Here is a 25,143-nt window from a genome sequence, read left to right as displayed (position 1 = left end):
GTCCCAGGAGCCCTCGTGCGCTCGACCAGGCCAGCCAACTGCTGGCCTCCCCATTCCCTCTTTAAAAACCTGTGTTTTAGGGGGTCGGGCGGTGGCGCAGTGGGTTAAGAGCATGTGGCGCAAAGCGCAAAGACTGGCATAAGGATCCCGGTTCGAGCCCCCGGCTCCCCACCTGCAGGGGAGTGGCTTCACAGGTGGTGAAGCAGGTCTGCAGGTGTCTGTCTTTCTCTCCCCTCTCTGTCTTCCCCTCCTCTCTCCATTTCTCTCTGTCCTATCTGACAACGAACAGCGTCAACAATGGCAATAATAATAACCACAACGAGGCTACAACAACAAGGGCAACAAAAGGGGGAAAAATGGCCTCCAGGAGCAGTGGATTCATGGTGCAGGCACCGAGCCCAGCAATAACCCTGGAGGAAAAAAAAAAACAAAAACCTGTGTTTGAGGGGAGTCGGGCGGCAGCGCAGCGGGTTAAGCGCAGGTGGCGCTAAGCTCAAGGACCGGCGTCAGGATCCAGGTTCGAACCCGGCTCCCCACCTGCAGGGGAGTCGCTTCCCAGGCGGTGAAGCAGGTCTGCAGGTGTCTGTCTTTCTCTCCCCCTCTCTGTCTTCCCCTCCTCTCTCCATTTCTCTCTGTCCTATCCAACAATGACGACATTAATAACAACAGTAATAAACCAACAACAATAAAAAAAGAAACAAGGGTAACAAAAGGGAAAGTAAATTAAAAAAAAATCTGTGTTTGAAAACGATGACGTGTTTCGATTGGTGCCTTCCTCCCTGCCAGTGCGTTGACCTTTGTGTCTGTCTGGTCTGTGAGCTGGTGACTTCGATCTTATCCTTAGTCACATTCTGGCAAGCTGCTCAGTCTTCCTCTTGATTTGCCAGGGCTCTTTCTTTGCGGCAGAACATTTATTTTATTATTTTTATTTATTTATTTATTTATTTTCCTCCAGGGTCATTGCTGGGCTCGGTGCCTGCCCCATGAATCCACCGCTCCTGGAGGCCATTTTTCCCCCTTTTTGTTGCCCTAGTTGTTTCAGCCTCGTTGCGGTTATTATTGACATTGTTGACGTTGCTTTGTTGTTGGATAGGACAGAGAGAAATGGAGAGAGGAGGGGAAGACAGAGAGGGGAGAGAAAGACAGACACCTGCAGACCTGCTTCACCGCCTGTGAAGCGACTCCCCTGCAGGTGGGGAGCCGGGGGCTCGAACCGGGATCCTTACGCCGGTCCCTGGCGGCAGAACATTTATTCTCTGTTGATTTAGTCCAGATTTTTCTCCTCTTCTATAGCTAGCCCGCCACCTTTTTTTTTTTACTCCCCCATGATTTTTATTCCTGTGGCCTGGGAGGTGGTGCAGTGATAAGGGGCTGGGCGCTCCAGCCTGGGGCCCTGAGTTCGAGCTCCAGCAGCACATGTGCCAGAGTGATGTCTGTTTTTTTCTCTCTCTTCCTATCTTTCTCATTAATAAATAAATAAAATCTTAAAAAAAAGAAATATTTGTGGGGCTGGGCGGTGGCATACCGGATTAAGTGCACACAGTACTAAGTGCAAGGATCTGGGTTTGAGCCCTAGGCTCCCCATCTAAAGTAGGGGGAAGCTTCATGGGCGGTGAAGCAGGTCTGCAGGTGTCTGTCTTTCTCTCTCCCTCTCTGTCTCACCTCCTCTCTCCATTTCTCTGTCCTATTCAGTAAAATGGGAAAAAAAAAAAAAAGGCTCCCAGGAGCAGTGGATTCGTATCCACTTGCAGGGGGGAAGCTTCATGAGTAGTGAAGCAGGTCTCTCTCTCTCTCTCTCTCTCTCTCCTTCTCTACCTTCCCCTTCCAATTTCTCTCTGTCTTATCACATAAAATAGAAAGGGGGAAAAACAGAAGGAAAAAATGGCCACAAGGAGTGGTAGATTTGTAATGCCAACACAGCCCCAGTGATAATCCTGGTGGCAATAAAATAAAATTAAAAAGAGAGAGAGAGAGTCGGGCGGTAGCCCAGTGGCTAAGTGCACATGGCGCAAAGAGCAAGGACCGGTGTAAGGATCCTGGTTTGAGCCCCCGGCTCCCCACCTGCAGGGGAGTCGCTTCACAGGTAGTGAAGCAGGTCTGCAGGTGTCTGTCTTTCTCTCCCCCTCTCTGTCTTTCCCTCCTCTCTCCATTTCTCTCTGTCTTATCCAACAAAGAGCAACATCAGCAACAACAATAATAATAACCAAACAAGGCTACAACAAGGGCAACAAAAGGGGGGGAAAAAGAAAGAAAGATGTATTTTAATTATTTTTTTTTCTTGGGCGGGAGTAGATAGCATAATGGTTATGCAAAGAGATTCTCATGCCTGAGGCTCCAAAGTCCCAGGTTCAATCCCCCAAACACCATAAACCAGAGCTGATCAGTGCTCTGGTAAAAAAAAAAAATCTTTATTTTATATGCTAGAATAGAGAGAAATTGGGGGTGGCGAACAGACAGGGGGAGAGAGTCAGAGAGATACCTATAGCCCTGCGTCACCACTCTGGATGCTTCCCCCTGCAGTTGGGGGCTGGGGGACGGAAACCAGGTTCCTTCTCCACACGTTATTTTTCAAACTGCCGGCCCCTTGTGTGTCTCCTCTGCAGTGGTAAACTTGGGATCCACTTCTCCAGCCCTGTCCTTGGACCTCTGGATCAGGGATAGCGGTGCCACTCACCAAGTGGCGCAAGCCTGGGGGAGGGAGGGAGGAGGGGGACCTGCCCCGGCCGGGTTTCTGCTGGGCCTAGATGTTCCTGAGCTGAGGGGTGCTGCGTAGTTGACCCCCCAGACCCCAGGCTGTCTAATCGGCGAACAGAACCATGGCTCTTCTGCATTCATTCCAGAACCTCACCTGACAGCTGTCACCTTCTCCTGCCGTCCCCTGTGGTTCCCTTCTGCAGTCGGACAGATGGGGAGGCCCTGCAGAGTGGGTGGCCTTGGTCAGAACACAGCCGCCCGCGCCCGAGGCCGCGTGTCTTGACTGTCCTGCTCTGAAGACCAGGCCGGACTGTAGGGCCATGTCGGCCGCTTCTAGAGCCGTCTGTGCCCGTTTCTCTCACGCTCTGGCCAGATGAACTCTCCTGAAATCCATTTTCAGAGTCCTTCCCCGCCTTGAGGGTGTGTGTTGGGGGTGATACAGGTTTCCCAGTGTCTTGGGGGGGCTTCCAGGCCCTGGATTCTGTTCTGCCCCTGAGCTGGCTCAGCCCTTGCCTCTGCTGCCTTGGGTTCTGGGGCTTGGAAGTCCAGAACCTTCCTAAGTGGACCTCAGGAACAGGGCCTTGGGGGTAGAGCTGTCTTCACCCTGGTCCTCTGGCCTTGTGCACTGTGGTTTGAGCTCACAAGGACTCACATCCAGGGAACAATTCTGTTTATTATTGTGGAACCAGGGTGACTTTTTTTTTTTTATGTTTAAAAAATGGTTTTTTATTTGTTATTGGATAGAGACAGAGAGAAATTGAGAGAGAAGGGGGAGATAGGAAGAGAGACAGAGAGACACCTGCAGACCTACTTCACTGTCTGTGAAGCGACTCCCTTGCAGGTGGGGAGCCGGGGACTCGAACCGGGACCCTTAACGCTGGTCCTTGCGCTTTGCGCCACCTGCGCTTAACCCGCTGCGTTACCGCCTGACCCCCGCCAGGGTGATTTTTATGAGAGGGGGAGAGAGAGAGAGAGAGAGAGAGAAGAGAGAGAGCGAGAGGGGCCGGGTAGTGAAGCACCTGGTTGAGCGCACATGTCACAGGGCACAAGGACCCGGGTTTGAGCCCCCGGTTCCCACCTGCAGGGGGAAAGCTTCACGAGTGTGTGAGGCAGGGCTGCAGGTGTCTGTCTCTTTCCCTCTCTGTCACTCCTTTCCCTCTCAATTTCTGGCTGTTTCTATTCAATAAATAAAGAAAATAAAAAAATTTTTTTAAAAGAACTTTACAAAAGAGAGAAGAGAGAGAGAGAGGGAGGGTGACCCCACCCCAGGCCCACAGCACCCTCTCTCTGTTGCCATAGCTCCTCCCTTGTGGTATGGCAGCACCAGGGTGTGGGTGGCCATCTTTCATGCCCACCCCACACCCGAAAGTAAGTGCACCCCTAGCCCTCAGGCCTGCTGAATGAGCACCCCAACTCAGCACTGGTCCCAGGTACATGCGCGCCCCCCCCAGTCCAACTGGTGGGTCTGGGGTTCTGACACCCAGGGGGTATTTTTTTGGGGGGGCCTTCTGGTTTCCAGTCTGGGAAGTGCCTCTCGGCCCAGAGCTGTGAATAAAGGGCGGGGGTCATTGGGTCTCATCCTGCATCCTGGCTGGTGTGGCTGAGGGTGGACACCACCCTGGACACCCAGGGCTTCCTCCTCCTCTGCGCCTCTGCTCCATGTGAGGGCCCCCACACCCCTTCCACTTCCGTCACCCCCAGCCCAGACCTTCTGGAAGCTTCTGCCCTGCAGAGGCCCTCTCTCTGGACCCTGTGCTGGACAAGGCCACACCCCTGGGCTCCCAGGGTTGTCTCAGGCCCAAGGGAGAGGTTCAGGGGTTTTTCTGAGCAGAACTGCAGGGTAGGCAGGGAAGCAGAAGGGGAAACTGAGTCAGGAAGTCATTGCCAACAGCAGGTCCTTGGGAAGGGGGGAGGTAGGTAGCCTCTTGTGTATCCCCTGCCCATGGGACCCAAGGCCTAGAGACCCCGGCCCTGAAGACATTCTGCACCCTCCTTTGCTGTGAACACCTGGGGGGCGGCTGCTGAGGGCTCCCTGGGATGGGGGCACCTGCCTTGTCCCTGTGCCTAATTCTGGGGTCCCCCACTTCTGTTCTATGCTCAGCCCTTTCCTTGCAGGGAGAGTGGCCTTGCCTGTACAGCTGTGGGGGGAGTGGGGGTCCCCCAGCCCCAGCGCTGGGGGCAGGGGACAGAGGGGGACTTGTTTTGATGGTTCACTTGTCTGTGGGAGTTTCAGCCCTCAGAGCACACCATCAGGGACCCCATTTTCCTCCAGCCCCACATGAGGAAGTTGGCCAGGAGTTACAGGCAGGACTCCGGAAGGGTGGCCTGGCCTGGAGGGACACGGATGTCACCGGGTGTCTCAGTAGGCACGGGCGTGGGGAGGGGGTTCCCAGACTCCTCCGAGGGCAGTGCCAGCTCATTTTCCCACCGTTGACAGAGCCCCCCAGTATCAGGAGCAGCTCCCCAGGCTGTACCGCCGTCCTCTGAGCCCCCAGACCCTCGAGGCTCCCCGATGTAGTCCAAGGCCATCATGGAACTTTCTGGACAGCTCCCAAGCCCACACAGACTTAGAACTGGGCAGTGCTGGCTCCCCAGATGGCATCAGAGAGAGGCCTCAGCAGATCCTGGGGGCAAGAGGTTCAGAAGCGCCTGAGGGGCAAGGCCTTTGCTCACTCGGGAGGGCACTGCCTTGTCACCCAGGTTTGAGCCCTGGCACCACATAGGGGTGCCACAGTGGCACAGAGGAAGCTCAAGGACTGGTGTGTCTTGCTTTCTCCCTCTGCCTCTGTGTGTTTGTGTGTCTGTCTGCCTCTCTCTGAAATACTCAGCCTGGAGCAATCCCAGTTCCACAAACAAACAAGGAACCCAAGTGATTTTTTCCTGTGGTGGTTTTCCTGCTGTGAGCCACAGGTCCTCTGCGCTTCTGACCCAGGTGGCTCCTTTCTCTTTTTCTAAAGAATTTTAATCTTTATTTATTTATTGGATAGAGACAGTTGGAAATCAAGAGGGAAGGGAAAGATAGAGAGGAAGAGAGACAGACACCCACAGCCCTGCTTCACCATTTCCAAAGCTTTCCCTCCACAGGTGGGGATCGGGGACTCGAACCCATTGTAACGTGCATTGTAACGTGCACTCAACCAGGCGCGCCACCACATGGCCCCCCTTTCTATTTTTCTCGTCGATAAAGATTTATTTACCCAAGAGCCAAGTGGTAGCACACCGGGTTAAACACACAGTTTACATTGAGCAAGGACCCGCGTTCAAACCCTGGGTCCCCCCACCTGCAGGCAGGGGAAACACTGTGAGTGGAGAAACAGGGCTGCAGGTGTCTCTCTCTCCCTCTCTCTCTCTCTCTCTCCCCTTCTGTTCTCAATTTCTCAGTCTCTATCCAAGAAAGAAAGAAGGAGAGAGGACTGGAGCACAGCTGAACTCTGGTTGCACCTGCAGCCTCCGGGGCCTGGGTGCGCGCGCTGCCGCTCTACCATGCTGAGCTGTCTCCCTGGGTGCGAGCGCTGCCGCTCTGCCATGCTGAGCTGTCTCCCTGGGTGTGCGCTGCCGCTCTACCATGCTGAGCTGTCTCCCTGGGTGCGCGCGCTGCCGCTCTGCCATGCTGAGCTGTCTCCCTGGGTGCGAGCGCTGCCGCTCTGCCATGCTGAGCTGTCTCCCTGGGTGCGAGCGCTGCCGCTCTACCATGCTGAGCTGTCTCCCTGGGTGCGAGCGCTGCCGCTCTGCCATGCTGAGCTGTCTCCCTGGGTGCGCGCGCTGCCGCTCTGCCATGCTGAGCTGTCTCCCTGGGTGCGCGCGCTGCCGCTCTGCCATGCTGAGCTGTCTCCCTGGGTGCGAGCGCTGCCGCTCTACCATGCTGAGCTGTCTCCCTGGGTGTGAGCGCTGCCGCTCTACCATGCTGAGCTGTCTCCCTGGGTGCGCGCGCTGCCGCTCTACCATGCTGAGCTGTCTCCCTGGGTGCGCGCGCTGCCGCTCTGCCATGCTGAGCTGTCTCCCTGGGTGCGCGCGCTGCCGCTCTGCCATGCTGAGCTGTCTCCCTGGGTGTGAGGGCTGCCGCTCTACCATGCTGAGCTGTCTCCCTGGGTGTGAGCGCTGCCGCTCTACCATGCTGAGCTGTCTCCCTGGGTGTGAGCGCTGCCGCTCTACCATGCTGAGCTGTCTCCCTGGGGGTGAGCGCTGCCGCTCTGCCATGCTGAGCTGTCTCCCTGGGTGTGAGCGCTGCCGCTCTACCATGCTGAGCTGTCTCCCTGGGTGTGAGGGCTGCCGCTCTACCATGCTGAGCTGTCTCCCTGGGTGTGAGCGCTGCCGCTCTACCATGCTGAGCTGTCTCCCTGGGTGTGAGGGCTGCCGCTCTACCATGCTGAGCTGTCTCCCTGGGGGTGAGCGCTGCCGCTCTACCATGCTGAGCTGTCTCCCTGGCCCTGGTTGATGCTTTTCCCTGGAACCCCACCCCACTGCAGCTCCAGGCCCAGGCACTGCTGCCCAGTGGCCTGGCTTGTCATTTCTTTTTTTAATATTTATTTATTTATTTATTCCATCTTGTTGTTTTATTGTTGTAGTTATTATTGATGTTGTTGTTGGATAGGACAGAGAGAAATGGAGAGAGGAGGGGAAGACAGAGAGGGGGAGAGAAAGACAGACACCTGCAGACCTGCTTCACCAGCTGTGAAGCGACTCCCCTGCAGGTGGGGAGCCGGGGGCTCGAACCGGATTCCTTATGCTGGTCCTTGCTTTGCACCATGTGCGCTTAACTCACTGCGCTACTGCCTGACTCCCTGTTGTAGTTATTGTTATTGATGTCATTATTGTTGGGTAGGACAGAAAGAAATGGAGAGAGGAGGGGAAGACAGAGAGGGGAGAGAAAGACAGACACCTGCAGACCTGCTTCATTGCCTGTGAAGCGACTATCCTGCAGGTGGGGAGCCGGGGGCGCAAACCGGGATCCTTATGCCGGTCCTTGTGCTTTGCGCCACCTGCGCTTAACCCGCTGCGCCACCGCCCCCCCTCCCCTGGCTGGTCTTTTCTTTCCTTTTTTCAGCGCTTGAAGAGAGCAGGAGCTGGTACAAAGGTGTGTTTGTCTCTGAAATGTGTTTCCTTTCCCAGATGTGCTGTTCTGCCAAGTCCACTGGCTCTGGGCTCTGCGCAGCTTCCTCTCTGCAGCAGAACAATGAGACCAGTGTGACCTCGGGGAAGCGCCCCCAGGTGGGTGAGTGGGGGGCCACTCTCCCCACTCCCCTGGGAGTCCCCTCCCTGTCTCCCTGTCTCCCGTCTGGGCCGGCCTGCTGGCCACTCTGCCTGACTGGAGAGAGGGGGCACCCTGTGTATTCACCCTCAGCCCAGCGCAGGGCTCTGGCATCTGCTCCCGTCAATGTCACCTGGACGCCGTGGGGTGTCCCGAGCCTCCTCTTTGTGTGTCTTTCTGGCACCAGAGCTGGTCCCCACCCAAGGGCCCGACTTCCAGGACAGGCAGGTGGGAGGGGTTGCAGAGCCGGGAAGGGTGGAGGCACGGAGGGGTCCCCCAGAGGACAGGGCGTGTTTGCTGCAGGCTCCTGAGGATGTGAGGGCCGCACAGGCACACACACGTGCGCGCGCGTGCGCGCGCGCACACACACACACACACACACACACACACACGCACACACGCAGGCGGGCGGTGCCCTTGGAAGCACCCCCTCGGCCAGTTTCCGGGCTCCCCTCTGAGGCCGGTCTTGGGGGGAGTCTGTGTGGGGCGTGTCTGTGAACGGAAGTCTCTCTCTTCTGGTCAGGCATCCTGCCCAGAAGATTCGGGTCCCCAAGGCCAGCCTCTGGGGACAGAAATAGCAGCTTGCAGTGGGGTGGGATGGAGGGTCACTTCAACCTTCTGACTGCTCTGGGGGTGCCCTGACCACCACCACCACCACCCCCGTGGAGACAGGGAGCTGGGTGGGAATGCTGGGACCCTGACACCGGGAGCTGTGCAGGTGGTGGCTTTGCGCTGTTCTCTCTCTCTCTCTTTCTCTCTGTCTGCCTGAAATAAGGAGACTGAAAAAGTCGGCTGGGAAGGGGTGGAATCGTGTATGCGGGAGACCCCAGCAAAGCCCCCCCTCCAGCCTCAGTGTTCTAGAAAGAGCAAGCTCCCAGCGGAAGTTCCAGCTCCTGGCTGGAAGGGGGCTTGGGGTGCAGGCTCCCTGCCCCAGGGCCCCCAGCCAGTCTCGGGCCGCTTCCAGGAGCTGAAGTGTGTAATCAGAATGCTATATTTTGTTGGGAACAGGGCGGTCAGGGCCAGACTGGGTGCGGGCCAGTCCAGCGGGGCCTGGGGAGGGCACAGCCTCCTGGTGCTCCCACAGCCTTCTCTTCAGCCCCGGGGCATGTGCTGAGCCCCCACTTGAAGGTCAGAGTCCCCTCAAACTAGTGCTCAGTGTCACTGAAACGTCACCTTCCACATGCTGATGTGGGCCTAGCGGGCTGGATGTGGGTGAGAGAGAGAGAGAGAGAGAAAGAGAGAGAGAGAGAGAGAGCCCTTCTCACCCACCCCTCCCACTGCAGTGAAACACACAAATCACCCAGTTAAAACTCCACAGGGACCTGGGTTCGGCTCTGCTGTGAGCATGGGGACCCAGGCCCCGCTCCGCCGGCTGTTCCCTGCGCCTCGACAGAACGGTTTTGGGAAAAGGCTGTTGCCTTGGCCCAAGGCCCAGCCTGGGTGGCCGCTCTTCCTGAAACCCCGGTTTGGACTGTGTGGACACGGCCTGAGGGTCCCGACTGATCGGGACCATCCCGGTTCTGCATCCCTTTGGCAGGCTGGGTGGTCTCACTGGACTGAGTGATGTCCCTGGGATCCTGAACAGAGGGCCACAGACCTCTTAGTGTGATTCCAGGAGGCCTCGGGCCCCAGTCCATGAGTGAGGAGGTGGCCAGTGTCCCCGGACCCCTGCTGCTCTTACAGTCCCGGCCTCACAGGATTCACAGGCCCTCAGCTTGAGCCTCAGCTCGGCCTATGCGCAGCTTTTCAAGTGGTGAAGCAGTGTTGCAGGCGTCTCTGTCTCGGTCTTACTCTCTCTCTGTCACCCCCTTCCCTCTCGATTTCTGGCTGTCTCTATCCAATAAATAAATAAAGTTAATTAAAAAATAAATCTTTGAGAGTTGGGCTTGTGCGGCGGGTTAAACATACATGGTGTGAAGTGCAAGGACCGGCATAATGATCCTGGCTGGAGCCCCCGGCTCCCCACCTGCAGGGGAGTCGCTTCACAGGCGGTGAAGCAGGTCTGCAGGTGTCTGTCTGTCTCTCCCCCTCTCTGTCTTCCCTCCTCTCTCCATTTCTCTCTGTCCTATCTAACAACAACAATATCAACAACAACAATAACTACAACAATAAAACAACAAGGGCAACAAAAGGGAAAATAAATAAATATAAAAAAATTAAAAAACAATTTTTGGGCAGGGGTAGATAGCATAATAGTGATGCAAAGAGACTCATGCTTGAGGCTCCAAGTTCTCAGGTTCAATCCCCCACACCACCATAAGCCGGAGCTGAGCAGAGCTCTGGTTGAAAAAAGATAATTAAATAAATAGATAGAAGCAGGTTCCAGGCTGTAGCTCACAGAGTACCATACCGGACCCGGGTGCAAGCCCCGGACCACCACACAGGAGAGTGGCGTTATGGTGTCTCTTCTTTCTGTCTGTCGCTCACTCTGTCCAAAACAGGAAACCAGCAGCCTCTGGGAGTGGTGGTGTCCTGCACACTCCAGCCCCAGCCATGGCCACGGAGGCTAAATGAAAATGACTAAGTAGGAGGCCGGTGGTGGTGTATCTGATTAGGTACACAGATTACTATGCACAAGGACCTGGGTTCAAGCCCCAGGCCCCCACCCCACCTTTCTCTGTTTCACTTTCCTCTTGATTTCTCTGTCCTATCAAAGTTGTTTTTTCTAATTTTTTATGTTTATTTATTCCCTTTTTGTTGCCCTTGTTTTCTTGTTGTAGTTACTATTGTTGTTATTGATGTCTTCATTGTTGGATAGGACAGAGAGAAATGGAGAGAGGAGGGGAAGACAGAGAGGGGGAGAGAAAGACAGACACCTGCAGACCTGCTTCACCGCCTGTGAAGCGACTCCCCTGCAGGTGGGGAGCCGGGGGCTCGAACCGGGATCCTTATGCCGGTCCCTGCGCTTTGTGTCACCTGCCCTTAACCTGCTGCGCTACCGCCCGACTACCCCTATCAAAGTTTTTTTAAATAAGGGGGGCATTAGGAGAAAGAAAGAAAGAAAGAAAGAAAGAAAGAGAAAGAAAGAAAGGGAAAGAACAAACTTAAGTCGTGAGTAAGTAAATAGATGAACAGAAGGGACTGGGAGGTGGCTGACCTGGTAAGAGCGCCAAGTGCAAGGACTTGGGGTCGAGCCCCGGGCTGACCACATGGAGGTACCATGCATGGCAGGTACTGGGGTGTCTTTCCTGTCTTTGTCCCTGCCAAGGGCTCCAGGGTGCAGATGTCCCAGACTTGTGTCCACATGTGAGTTCCTGGTCATTGGGGGAGGGGTTGATGGGAGAGTCGAGGGGTGTGCTGTGACATATCCCTGGGGGCCCTGTGAGGCCTGGGAGCCTGCTGGGAGGGGCTTGCCTCAGCCAGACCTGGGTCAGGGCCCTCAGAGTGGCCCTTGGGGACAGGCCGTTGCCCAGACGGGCGCCCAGGGGACAGTTCGCCTCCCGGAACAGAGGGGCCTCAGTGGCTGCAGCCCCTCCCAGTGCAGGGGGACAGGGACGCCTCCACCCTCCTCTCACGTCCTGAGCTTCATGCTCTCAGGTGTCTGAAAGAAGCCAGCTTCTTTGCTTTTCCTCTTTTTTGAGTGATTTCTTATTTCCTGGCCTTGCTGCTTCCTGTCGGCCTGCATCTCTGACCTGGGAAGTGTGGACCCTGCCTGGGCTCGGGGTTACTTCCTGACTTCTTCCTCTCAGGGTGTGTGTGTGTGTGTGTGTGTGTGTGTTGTAGGGGGCTGGGGCAGCAGAAACAGGCTGCCTGGGTTGGGCCTGGCTGAAGGTTGCAGGGGCAGGTGGTAGGTGAAGCCTGAGTTGCCACCTGCCCCCCCAACTCCCTGGCTGTGATGGGATAGAGCCAGTCTTCGCCCACAGCTCATTGGGGCAGTCCCGGGTGAGAGTGGACGCACTTTCAGCCTGGAAGGTTCCATGGGCTGTTTTTTCTCATGCCAGCCCCCCTGGCCTTTTCTTTTATTGGTCATGTCTCTGACTCTTGGCCATGCTAAAAGCTCTGTGTGGGGAGTCGGGCGGCAGCGCAGCGGGTCAAGTGCACGTGGCGCAAAGCGTAAGGACCGGTGTAAGGATCCCGGTTCGAGCCCCCGGCTCCCCACCTGCAGGGGAGTCGCTTCACAGGCGGTGAAGCAGGTCTGCAGGTGTCTGTCTTTCTCTCCCCCTCTCTGTCTTCCCCTCCTCTCTCCATTTCTCTCTGTCCTACCCAATAAGGACAGAATCAACAACAACAATAACTACAACAATAAAAAAGGGAAAATAAGTAAATAAATGTAAAAAAAAAAAAAAAAAAAGCTCTGTGTGACCCAGCTGCCTTGGTTTGGGACATGGGAGGGAACCACCACCATACGCCAGGCCTGGGACTTCTGGATATGTGTCTTGGTTCATGAAGTCCCTGCCCGTGCCTGCCACTGCTCCTGTGGTCCAGGCCCTGTGTGGGGACAGGACAGCACCTGGGATGGGCCACCCATTGTGCCACCAGCCTTGGGGACACATGTCTCCCTGTGCCCTCAGCCTCCAGCCCCATGGGGGCCCTGCCTGGTGTGAGTGTCTGGGACGGGGTGGGGCCCACCTGCATCAGGTGGAGGGGCCAGAAGCCTAAGGGCAGAGGGGGGTCTCTGCTGGTGATGGGTTCCCCCTGGTGGGTCTGGGATTTGTGTTTTGGGGCCCTCAGGGGACTGAAGCCAGGTAGGGAGAGCTGTTCCCTAGACCCCGGGCTGCTGGGCAGGTGGATGTGTGGGGCCATCCTGGGGTTATGGTCGAGGACTCCACCTGCCCGTGCCTGAGTGGCTCAAAAAAGCAGGACCCCACTTTCTGTTACCATTGTGTGGGTGCATATGGGACCACTCAGCTGCGCAGGATGGGGTGGGGGCCCTGCCGCTGGCACCTGGCAGGGAAGAGGCTGGGCTGGGTCACAGGCAGGAACAGACCTGGGGCTTGTGACCATGGCGGCAAGTGGGGCATCTCCTGGTGTTGTCTGGGAGGGCGCCCTGTGGCGACCCATTAGGGTGATCCAACATCCCTGCAATTGTGCCCAGGCTCCTCAACACCCAGTGTGTGTGTGTGTGTGTGTGTGTGTGTGTATGGGGTGGGGGGCTGAATGGCTCTGTGCTTGGCAGCATTTTAAAAATACTTGGGGTAGGGGGTGTGGGTGGTAGCGCAGCAGATTAAGCGCAAGGACCGGCGTCAGGATCCCGGTTCGAGCCTCCGGCTCCCCACCTGCAGGGGAGTCGCTTCACAGGCGGTGAAGCAGGTCTGCAGGTGTCTGTCTTTCTCTCCCCCTCTCTGTCTTCCCCTCCTCTCTCCATGTCTCTCTGTCCTATCCAACAACAACGACATCAATAACAACAACAATAAAACAAGGGCAACAAAGGGAGTCAATAAATAAATATTTAAAAAAGGGGACAACAAAAAGGAAAACAAAAAGAAACTTCCAGGAGCAGTGGATTCGTGGTGCAGGCACCAAACCCCAACAATAACCCTGGAGGAAAAATAAATAAATAAAATAATAATAATAAAATATCTAGGGGGAGAGATGTTCATGCACTGGGCTAAGTGCTCACGTTACAGTGCACAAGGACCCAGGTTCCAGCTCCCGGTCCCCACCTGCAGGGGCGAAGCTTTGTGAGCTGTTCAGCAGGGCTGCAGGTGTCTCTCTGTTGGTCTCCCTCTCTATCTCCCCCTCCCTTCTCAGTTTCTCATTGTCCTACCAAATAAATAAACAGAATTTAAGACGACAACAAACCCCAGTGGCCGAGAGTTGGTCCGCCATACAGACAGACACTAGATGCAGGTTCAAGCCCCTGACCACCATGTAGGAGAACGAGTCATGGGTGGGGGCTGCCGTGGCATCTCTCCTCTGTCTCACCCTCATTCTGTCTCTCACTGTACCTGGGAAAATAAATAAAAATAAGAAAAAACAACCCTAAACAGTGGTTGTAACCATGATCCCAAACTATTTTTCTGTATTTATTCACTTCTAACATTTATTAATTTACTTACTTATTTTGGGTAGAGATGGAGAGAAGTTGAGAGGGGAGGGGTGGACAGGGAGAGAGAAAGAGAGACATCTGTGGCCCTGTTTAATAACTCCACAGGTAGGGACCAAGGGCTTGAACCTATGGCTCTACCAGCCATGGAAGTCCCTTGTGCTACTGAGACTCAAACCCAGGACTTTGGGCACGATAAGGCGCAGACTGTGCCCACTGAGGTGTCTCCACGATCCTGCCTCCCCCTTAACCATCAGGATTACCTCGGAGTTCGCTGCCTCGCTGTGAGTCCAGCACTCCCAGTGGTCATTTTCTCCCCTTTCTCCTATTTTTATTTTATTCAATAGGACAGACAGAAGTTATGAGTGGAGGGGGAGGCCGGGAGGGAGAGGAGGGGCTGGGCAGGGGCTCAGTGGGTTAAGCACACATAGTACTAAGCTCGAAGACCAGGTTCGAGCCCCCGGCTCCCCACCTGCAGGGGAGTTGCTTCACAAGAGGAGAAGCAGGGCTGCAGGTGTCTGTCTTTCTCTCTCCCTCTCTTTCTCCCCCTCCTCTCTCAGTTTCTCTCTGACCTATCCAGATGGCCGCCAGGAGCAGTGGATTCGTGGTGAAAGTGTTAGCACTGAGCTTCGATGATAACCCTGGAGGCTAAAAGAGAGAGAGAGGGAGGGAGAGGGCCAGAGATACCTGTGACACTGCTTCACCTCCCGTGCAGGTGGGGGCTGGGGGCTCGAACCCTTGTCTCTGCATATTCTAACATGTGTGCTCAACCAGGTGCACCACCACCCAGCCTCTGTCTCCGCCTTTGGAGGTGCTGTGTGTGTTGTCCGTTCCCCCCCCTCCCCCGCTGGGCACCTCACTGAGGAGTGCCCTGAGGGGCCACCCACACCAGACTCCCACAGGCCAGGAGCACCCCGGGGCTGGGGGCTGTGTGGGCGCCTCCCTAGGAGCCTGTTGCCAAGGCTGTGCCCGCCTGCCCTCGGCCCCACCCACCTGGGTTCGGGATAAGGACAGGAAGGCACCTCCATCCGGGTCTTTGAAGGGTGGGCCTGTGCTTCCAGAGGGGGAGCTGCTGTCTTTCCAGTTTGAGGGAGGGCAGAGCTGTTTGGGGGGCCGCTGCACAGGTGGGGGAGTGGGGGTGGTGGCTCCTGGACAGCAGCCAGCACTGTCACCCCCTTCCATCTGGAGAGCAGATTGGGGGGATTCTGTCACCTGTGGCACTCCACTTAGACGATTCCCTGCACCCCCCCCCAGTGGGAGACAAGCCCACCAGCCCCCAGCACCACTGTGCCTCCCTGGGCAGGGAAGGGATGATGAAGACGTGGGGGGCCCTGCGCTTACACCCCGGCCGCTCCCAGGCCCACCGCAGTCCCAGTACCCCCGTGGGTCCCGGCACAGGCCCCTGCACCCGCTGGGGGGGGGCGTGAGCTGTCCCGGTGGGGCCTGGCCACGCTCCCTGGTCATGGGGTGGTGCCCCTCCGGGGCTCGGGAAGGAGTGAGCTCTGGGCTGCCCCCGGGAAGGGCCCTGAGACTGCCCCCACCCCCGCAGCCTCGCCACTCTTGCTCTTTGCCAACCGTCGGGACCTGCGGCTGGTGGACGCGGGCAGCGCCAGGACGGAGGCCAGCGTGGTGGCCAGCGGGCTGGAGGACGCGGCGGCCGTGGACTTCCAGTTCTCCCGGGGCGCCGTGTACTGGACGGACGTGAGCGAGGAGGCCATCAAGTGCACACAGCTCAACCGCACGGGCGCCGGCGCGCAGAGCGTGGTGGTGTCGGGGCTGGTGTCCCCCGACGGGCTGGCCTGCGACTGGGTGGGCCTCAAGCTGTACTGGACCGATTCGGAGACCAACCGCATCGAGGTGGCCAACCTCAACGGCTCCTGCCGCAAGGTGCTCTTCTGGCAGGACCTGGACCAGCCCCGCGCCATCGCCCTGGACCCCGAGCGCGGGTGAGCCGTGCGGCGCCGGGGCCTCCGGCCACTCGTGGCCCCAGGTTGCTCTGCCTGCCTGCCTCTCTCTTGCTTTTTCTGCCTCTCTCTCTGTCTGTCTTTGTCCTTCCTTTCTTCCTTCATCTCTCTCTGTCTTTTTTTTTTTTTTTTGCCTCCAGGGTTATCGCTGGGGCTCGGTGCCGCACTACAAATCCACCCTGGAGGCCATTTTTCCCTTTTTCTTTTATCGGTGTTGTTATTACTATTGTTGTTATTGCTGTTGTTGGGCAGGACAGAGAGAAATGGAGAGAGGAGAGGAAGACAGAGGGGGGGAGAGAAAGACAGACACCTGCAGACCTGCTTCACCGCCTGGCGACCCCCCTGCAGGTGGGGAGCCGGAGGCTCAAACTGGGATCCTTAACGCTGGTCTTTGCACTTTGCGCCAAGTTCAGTTAATCCTCTGTGCTACCTGCTGCCCAGCCTCCTCTATCTCTCTCTTAAAAATTTCTTTTTAGGCTGGGAAGATAAAAAGAGTGGAGATGCGAAAGACTTCATGCCTGAGGCATCATAGTTTCTAGGTTCAAGCCCCAGCACCACCATAAGCCAGATCTAAATAGTGCTCTGGTAGAAATAAATAAATAAAAGAAAGACAGACACCTGCAGACCTGCTTCACCGCCTGTGAAGCAACCCCCCTGCAAGTGGGGAGCTGGGGGCTCGAACCGGGATCCTTCTGCCGGTCCTTGCGCTTCACGCCACCTACGCTTAACCCGCCACGCTACCGCCCAGCTCCCTAGACTTCCTTTTTTTCCAAATGCAGACCGTGAGTGGGGGAGGTGAGGGTGGGGAAACCTCCCAAAATAGCACCTATGGGTGGGCAGAGGAGTGTTGGTTGCAGAACAGGGTCTCTGCAACATGTACACTCAGCCAGGTGTGACCACCTGGCCCGTCTGTCTGTCTGTCTGTCTGTCTCTCTCTCTCTCTCTCGCTCTTTTTAAAAATATTTATTTATTCCCTTTTGTTGCCCTTGTTGTTTTATTGTTGTTATTATTGTTGTTGATGTCGTCGTTGTTGGATAGGACAGAGAGAAATGGAGAGAGGAGGGGAAGACAGAGGGGGAGAGAAAGACAGACACCTGCAGACCTGCTTCACCGCCTGTGAAGCGACGCCCCTGCAGGTGGGGAGCCGGGGGATCGAACCGGGATCCTTAGGCCGGTCCTTGCGCTTTGTGACACCTGCGCTTAACCCGCTGCGCTACAGCCCGACTCCCCCCCCTGTCTCTCTTTAGTAGTCTGTCCCTCTGCATGAAACGGCAGCCCCGTGCCGTGAAGTCACACACACAGGCCAGGCCGCGCAGAAATTTAAAAAACTATGCTCAGCGCCTTCTGTTCCCATCAAAAGGGACAGAGAGGAGAGGGGGCAGGGACAGCTCTCCTGCGAGATGGTGCCTGTCAGCAGCTCCTGGTGCCACATGGCACGGCTCCCCCGGCAGGGTGGTCTCTGTGCTCACCCCACAGACCCTCGGTGCCCTGTCCCCCCACCCCTGCAGGTACATGTACTGGACAGACTGGGGGGAGACACCTCGCATTGAGCGGGCGGGCATGGACGGCAGCTCCCGCAAGGTCATTGTGGACTCGGACATCTACTGGCCCAACGGCCTGACCATCGACCTTGACGAGCAGAAGCTGTACTGGGCCGACGCCAAGCTCAGCTTCATCCACCGAGCCAACCTGGACGGCTCCTTCCGGTGAGGGGCCCCGCACCCCGTGGGTATGGGGGAGACCCTGGCCGCCTTCACTCAGCCCCAGCCTCTCAGGGTGAACCTTGGGACCTCAGCACCTCAGCACTGAGCAGACCAACGGAGTCTGTCCCCAGGCTTCCCGGTATCCCCAGGCCAGTCTGTCACTTGTTCATGCTGCCAGAATAGGGTCCTGCAACACGTGTGCTCAGCCAGGGGTGACGCCACCCGGTCCCCTCTGTCTCTCTTTCATAGTCTAGACAAGCCTGGGGAGCCCTCCTGGGCCACCCTCATCCTCAGCCACAGGAGGTAGAGGGGGGTGAGGGGCAGGATGGAGGCAGTGAGGACAAAGGTGGCATGTAGCACATGCTGTAGTGAGTGACAGATTGTAATGGCGGTGGTGGTGGTGATGGCGGTGGTGGTGATGGCGGTGGCGGCGGTGGTGGAGAGACCCTTCCATTATCACCTGCAGTTTGCCAAGACATTCACTCGTCCCTTTGAGCTCACCCCAACTCTCTGGCAGATTTATTCTTGTGAACTTCTGTTACAATGTGTCGTTTTTGACGGGTTAGGTTGTTTTCTCCGGGCTGGCTTCACGGGCGGGTAACAGACGACCAGGGACTCATAGTTGAGCTGTAGGCAGTATCTCTTTATTCATGCAGGACTCAGCACAATCTAAGCCGAGCTAAGCTAAACTCAAGGTAAAGTACTCTAAAACTCACAATGCTGTCTTTATATATACTTGCCAAGTAGGGTGGAAACAGGGTGTGACATAGAGAGGGTGGAGAGAAAAGTGACTGGTGACAATCAGAGTGTGACAAGGAGAGGATCAGGGTGTGACAAGGAGGGGGGGTGGAGCAAAAACATATCATGAAACAGTGGGGATTGAACCAATGCCCTGGAGGGAGGTACTTGTTAACAGCGGTTATATAAATAGAATGAAGTGGTTATGTAAATAGAATAGTGTTAAGCAGGGGGGATTTAAACCAAATGAAACAGAAGGGGTCTCATGCATACCAACAACAATGAAACACAGAAGAGTTTTGTCCAAGAACCCCTACCTGCTCAGAACCCGAGTTGAAAGCCAGGCTGTGACTCCAGGGCCCACTCGGCCCTATACTCTGAGCCTCACCACTGACCCTTCAAGGCCTGCTGACAGCTGGAGCTCTGTCAGTGTGCCCGTGGCTGGTCAGATGGAGCGAATGTGCCAAGCCCGTATCTTTATTTTATGCACTTTCTGGTAAGACACAAAGAAAAAGACCCCACAGCCCTGCCCACACTCCATGGGCTCCCTGGGTGCTGTGCAGGGTGCTGAGAGAGGAGACACCCCACACCCTGCCCACCCTCCATGGGCTCCCTGGGTGCTGTGCAGGGTGCTGAGAGAGGAGAGACCCCACAGCCCTGCCCACCCTCCATGGGCTCCCTGGGTGCTGACCATGGTGCTGAGAGAGGAGAGACCCCACAGCCCTGCCCACCCTCCATGGGCTCCCTGGGTGCTGTGCAGGGTGCTGAGAGAGGAGACACCCCACAGCCCTGCCCACCCTCCATGGGGCTCCCTGGGTGCTGTGCAGGGTGCTGAGAGAGGAGAGACCCCACAGCCCTGCCCACCCTCCATGGGCTCCCTGGGTGCTGTGCAGGGTGCTGAGAGAGGAGACACCCCACAGCCCTGCCCACCCTCCATGGGCTTCCTGGGTGCTGTGCCTGGTGCTGAGAGAGGAGAGACCCCACAGCCCTGCCCATCCTCCATGGGCTCCCTGGGTGCTGTGCAGGGTGCTGAGAGAGGAGAGACCCCACAGCCCTGCCCACACTCCATGGGCTCCCTGGGTGCTGTGCAGGGTGCTGAGAGAGGAGACACCCCACAGCCCTGCCCACCCTCCATGGGGCTCCCTGGGTGCTGTGCAGGGTGCTGAGAGAGGAGACACCCCACAGCCCTGCCCACCCTCCATGGGCTCCCTGGGTGCTGTGCAGGGTGCTGAGAGAGGAGACACCCCACAGCCCTGCCCACCCTCCATGGGCTCCCTGGGTGCTGTGCCTGGTGCTGAGAGAGGAGAGACCCCACAGCCCTGCCCACCCTCCATGGGTCTCCCTGGGTGCTGTGAAGGGTGCTGGGAGAGAGGAGAGATGACACAGTACCACTCCCACCATCCCTAGAGCTCATTTTGTGTTGCCACATGGTGCCAGGGGTCGAACCCAGAGTTCTGCGCATGGAAGGCCTGTGCTCCACAGTATCGATATTTATTTATTGGATAGAGACAGCCAGAAATTGGGAGGGGTGGGAGAGATAGATAGACAGACAGACAGACCTGCAACACTGTTTCATCACTTGTGAAGCTTCCCCCCTGCAGATGGGGACCCGGGGCTTGAACCCGGGTGCACTGTACTGTGCACTGTACTGTGTGCGCTTAACCCGATGTGCCACCGCCCGGCCCCCTCAATACATTTTTATGATCAAGAGATTCAGAAGAAGCTGACGCCTCCCCGTCGCGTCCCCACAGACAGAAGGTGGTGGAGGGCAGCCTGATGCACCCTTTTGCCCTGACGCTGTCAGGGGACACCCTGTACTGGACCGACTGGCAGACCCGCTCCATCCACGCCTGCAACAAGAGGACGGGGGCCAAGCAGCGGCAGATCCTGGGCGCCCTCTACTCCCCCATGGACATCCAAGCGCTCAGCCCGGAGCGCCAGCCGCACTGTAGGTGGGGGTGCTGAGGTGGGGTTGGCGGGGAGCCCACGTCGCCCACCCTGAGCTCTGGGAGAGGTGGGGCTTGGGTCACCCTCCCTCCTGGGCAACTGTCTCTCACACCCACTGGCATCAAGGTGGGGGTTTGTGGTTGAGCTTCTGCAGAAGGCTTGAACTTCAGAGTGGGGGGTGGCCAGGGCTGGGAGATAGCTCACGCCAGAGGGCGCCTGTCTCGCCCCACGCATGGCTCTGGTTCCAGGCCCTGTGCTGCGTGGGAGCTGTGATGTCTCCCTTCTCTCTCTGTCTCTGTCTCTGTCTGTAGCTAAAGACATGGCCTGGAGAGCTGGGGGGGCGGGCTGGCTGGGCTTCTGATCTGTTTGGAATTGAGTGAGCGGTGGGTCGGGACATGGGGTCAGGGGCCTGTTCTGGAACCTTCTCTGCCCCTCCCTCCAGTTCAGTCGCGCTGTGAGCAGGGCAACGGCGGCTGCTCGCACCTGTGCCTGCTATCCCCGAGGGAGCCCTTCTACACCTGCGCCTGCCCCACGGGCGTGCAGCTGCAGGCTGACGGCAGGACGTGCAAGGCAGGTGAGACCTCGCGCCGCGGGGCACCGTGACAGGGCGGCCCGAAACAGGGCCTTGGGAGCCCACTCGGAGCCCCGTGCTTCCCCAGCCGAGGTTCCAGGGACCTGGGCTCTGCAGAGTGTGCCGTGGTCACCAGGGCTGGGGCTCAGGGTCCGAGCTGGGCTGCATGGGTGACCTTGGCATTGCTGGCTCAGGGCTTGGAAGACAGGGTGTTGCCAGGAAGGGCAGGATGTGGCCAGAACGGAGTGACACAGCTATGTGGCAGCTGAACAGCAGAGACTTGGGGCCTGAGGCCTGTCCCTCATGCCTCTGCTTCTGGGCCCCTAACCACCACCACCCCCACCCCCCCCGCCACGCCACACACATACAGACACTCAGCAAATTCATAGTCGGTGGCGCACCTGGTTGAGCACATATGTTACAATGCACAAGGACCTAGGTTCAAGACCCTGCTCCCCACCTGCAGGGGGAAAGCTTCACAAATAGTGAAGCAGGGCTGCAGGTGTCTCTCTGTCTCTCCTCCTCTCTATCTGCCCCGCTCTCTCAGCACTACGAATCCACTGCTCCTGGCAGCCATTTTTTTCCATTTTATGGGATAGGATAGAGAGAAAATGAGAGAGGAGGGGGAGGTAGAGAGGAAGAGAGAAAGAAAGACACTTGCAGACCTGCTTCCCTGCTTGTGAACAGTGCCTCCTTGCAGGTGGGGAGCTGGGGACTCCAACCCGGGACCGTGTGTGGGTCCTTGTGCTTAGTACCATGTGATTAATCGGGCACGCCACTGCCCGTCCCCTTAATTAAAATCTTTATAAAGCTCTACTTGTTACTGATGGATGGAATATGAGAGAGAGGCCTGAGTACCATGCAGCTCTGGCATAAGGTGGTGCCAGGGGGTCAACGTGTAGCCTCTGGGGCTTCAAACATGAAAGTTCACGCACTAACAGCTGAACTGTCTCCTTTTTTCAATTTTATTTTATTCCACAAGAGAAGAGAGACCAGAGTACTGCTCTGGTCTATAGAGTACCAGGAATTGAACCCAGGACTTTGTGCGTGCATGTCACTGCTGAGCACCCTCCCTGGCCAGATTTTGATGTAGGAAACGAGAGAGTGAGGAGAGACACCCTGGCCTAGCCCCATGGGTCTGGTGCTCGAACCCAGGGCCTCACATGCTACGTAGTGAGCTACCTCCTGGACCTCTGACTGCTGTCAGCACATGGCAGTGGGTGTTTGCTGGTCACGCCACGGTGAGTACAGAAATGGCAGCCCTTTGCCCATGTGCCGAGTTCCCCACTGTCCGGGAAGTGCTGGGATTTGAACCCAGAACCTCACATACCAGGGCGCCTGTGCCAAGCTTTCTCCTGGTCATGTGTGATGACATCCTAGATCCAATCATCTTCTTTCCTTTTATTCTTTTCTGCCTCCAGGGTCATTGCTGGGCCTGGTGCCTGCACTACAAATCCACTGCTCCTGGAGGCCTTTTCCACCCCATTTTGTTGCCCTTGTTGTCGTTGTTGGCTAGGACAGAGAGAAACGGAGAGAGGAGGGGAAGACAGAGAGGGGGAGAGAAAGACAGACACCTGCAGACCTGCTTCACCGCCTGGGAAGCGACCCCCCTGCAGGTGGGGAGCCGGGGGCTCGAACCGGGATCCTTACGCCGGTCCTTGCGCTTTTTGCCACCTGCGCTTAACCCACTGTACTACCGCCCGACGCCCAACCTCTTTCTTTTTTATAGAGATTTCTTTTTTTTTTTTTTTTAACCTCCAGGGTTATTGCTGGGGCTCAGTGCCTGCACTATGAATCCACTGCTCCTGGAGGCCATTTTTCCCGCTTTGTTGCCCATGTTGTCATCATTATTGTTGTTATCATTGCTGTTGTTGTCGTTGTTGGATAGGACAGAGAGAAACGGAGAGAGGAGGGGAGAAAGACAGACACCTGCAGACCTGCTTCATCACCTGTGAAGCGACCCTCCTGCAGGTGGGGAGCCGGGGGCTCGAACCGGGATCCTTAGGCTGGTCCTTGTGCTTTGTGCCACATGCACTTAACCCGCTGCACTACCGCCCGACCCCCAGAGATTTTATTTTTTTAAATTTTATCCTCTTTAAATTTTTTAAAAACTTTTTTAAAGTTATATTTATTTATTGGGTAGAGACGGCCAGAAATTGAGAGGGGAGAGACACCTGCAGCCCTGCTTCACCACTCGTGAAGCGTTCCCCCTGCAAGTGGGGACCGGTGGCTCGTACCCGGGGCCTTGTGCACTGTAACGTGTGTGCTCAACCAGGTGCGCCACCACCTGGCCCCCCAAAAATTTTAAACTTTTTATTTATTTATTGGATAAAGAGAGCCGGAAATTGAGAGGTTAGCGGGAGATAGCGGTGAGAGAGGGCAGAGGGCGACACACCTGGCTAAGGGCACACATTGCAGTGGCCACACTGAGAGGGGAGGGGAGACAGAAGGAGAGAGACCAAGAGATACGTGCAGAAATTCTTCACCACTCACAAAGCTTCCCCTGCAGGCAGGGACCGGGGGCTCGAACCCAGGTCCTTGCACATTGTAACGCGTGTGCTCTACCAGGTGCACCACCACCTGTCCCTATCTCCCCTTCACCTTCAATTTCTTTCTGTCCTGTCAAATAAAAATAAAGTAGAGGGGGGCTGGACAGTAGCACAGCGGGTTAAGCACACATCGTGAGGATCCCAGTTTGAGTCCCCGGCTCCCCATCTGCAGGGGGAGTCACTTCACAGGCGGTGAAGCAGGTCTGCAGGTGTCTGTCTTTCTCTCCTCCTCTGTCTTCCCCTCCTCTCTCCATTTCTCTCTGTCCTATCTAACAACAACAACAATAACCACAACAATGATAAAAACAACAAGGGCAGAGTCGGGCAATAGCGCATTGCGTTAAACGCAACGGCTGGCTTAAGGATCCCGGTTCGAGCCCCCGGCTCCCCACCTGCAGGGGAGTCGCTTCACAGGCGGTGAAGCAGGTCTGCAGGTGTCTGTCTTTCTCTCCCCCTCTCTGTCTTCCCCTCCATTTCCTCCTCTCTCCATTTCTCTCTGTCCTATCCAACAATGACGACAACAGTAATAACCACAATAGTAATAACAACAACAAAAACAACAAAAAAGGGCAACAAAAGGGAAAATAAATAAACAATTTTTTTAAATATTTAGTTTATTTATTTATTCCCTTTTGTTGCCCTTGTTGTTTTATTGTTGTAGTTATTGTCATTGTTGTTGGGTAGGACAGAGAGAAATGGAGAGAAGCGGGGGAAGACAGAGAGAGGGAGAGAAAGACAGACACCTGCAGACCTGCTTCACCCACCTGGGAAGCGACTCCCCTGCGGTAGGGAGCCGGGGCTTGAATCGGGATTCTACGCCGGTCATTGTGCTGTGCGCCACCTGTGCTTAATCCACTGCACTACAGCCGGACTCCCATAAATAAATATTTTTTAAAAAAATTAAAAAAAAAAAAATAGAACCGTGACTGTTGACACTTGGGGAGCAGAGCACTAGTGTGGGGAGCCCTCCTTGTGGCCTGCTCTTTCCCCAGGGCCAGGAGGAACTGGGAGACCATGGTGCGTCCGGCTTTGTGGAATCTCTCAGATTCTGTGTCGAGTCCAGGTTCCCCACCGAGCTGAAATCTCTGGGGCTGGGGTGTGGAGACTTGGAGGCTTGGCCTCCGCTGACTCCTACCTAGAAGGATCTGGAACCACCTGCAAACCCCGCCGCCCCCCCCCCCCCACGGCTTCTGACCCTTGATGCTTCCTGGAGGCAGAAATAGAAATGTTTGTGATGTGGATCTGTTTTTCCCTTGGTTCCCAGAGTATGAAGCTTATCTTGATAGGCATTGTTCCTTCCCCAAGGAAGAAGAGACTGGGAGGTGGGGGCTTGGTGAGTCCCTGCCAGTGGGGAGGGTGGGACAGTTTTCCCTGGGGGAGCAGGAAAAATGGGGAGGGGGGCTCTTCTTGACGCCATGTACCCTCTGAGCGGAGGTTGTGAACTGGGCTGCCATCAGGCAAGTGTCCATGGGGCAGGAACGTTCTGTGATGCCGGCAGGGGGTCTCAGCGGGGGCTGGGGGGGGGCAGAATATTGGGGCTCACATACCCCACCTGTGGCTGGGGTGACACCCTCTGGTTCCGGTTGCCGTGCCCCAGGCGCCTCCTCGGGGAGAGTGGTTTCTGTTCCGAGCTGAGACCGGATGGAACCCCAAGTATCCCGTCTCAAATCTGGGGGGCGGCTTGGTACCCCTGGGTGGAACAGGAGTTGGGAATGGGGTGGGAGGGAACATGGGTCTTATCTC

The 25,143-nt window shown here is 56.5% G+C and overlaps 1 protein-coding gene across 4 annotated transcripts in view; it reads left to right on the top strand.

The window, feature by feature from the left end:
• LRP5 (LDL receptor related protein 5) overlaps window positions 1–25,143 on the top strand; it is a 62,620-nt gene that overhangs the window by 2,422 nt on the left and 35,055 nt on the right. For 2 of the 4 annotated variants that reach the window (XM_060177238.1, XM_060177240.1), the window contains exons 2-5: window positions 15,478–15,874; window positions 17,401–17,598; window positions 20,043–20,281; window positions 20,723–20,854. In XM_060177238.1, the coding sequence (XP_060033221.1) occupies window positions 15,478–15,874; window positions 17,401–17,598; window positions 20,043–20,281; window positions 20,723–20,854 (966 nt within the window). Of the gene's footprint in view, window positions 1–7,803; window positions 7,903–15,477; window positions 15,875–17,400; window positions 17,599–20,042; window positions 20,282–20,722; window positions 20,855–25,143 lie in introns of all 4 variants that reach the window. The other 2 variants (XM_060177241.1, XM_060177239.1) reach the window with 2 other exon arrangements.

The sequence above is a fragment of the Erinaceus europaeus genome, chromosome 17, assembly GCF_950295315.1.
Source record: "Erinaceus europaeus chromosome 17, mEriEur2.1, whole genome shotgun sequence".
In the NCBI taxonomy this organism is placed as follows: Eukaryota; Metazoa; Chordata; class Mammalia; order Eulipotyphla; family Erinaceidae; genus Erinaceus; species Erinaceus europaeus.
The sequence above is the reverse complement of the archived record's forward strand: the minus strand, read 5'-3'. Positions and strand labels throughout refer to the sequence as shown.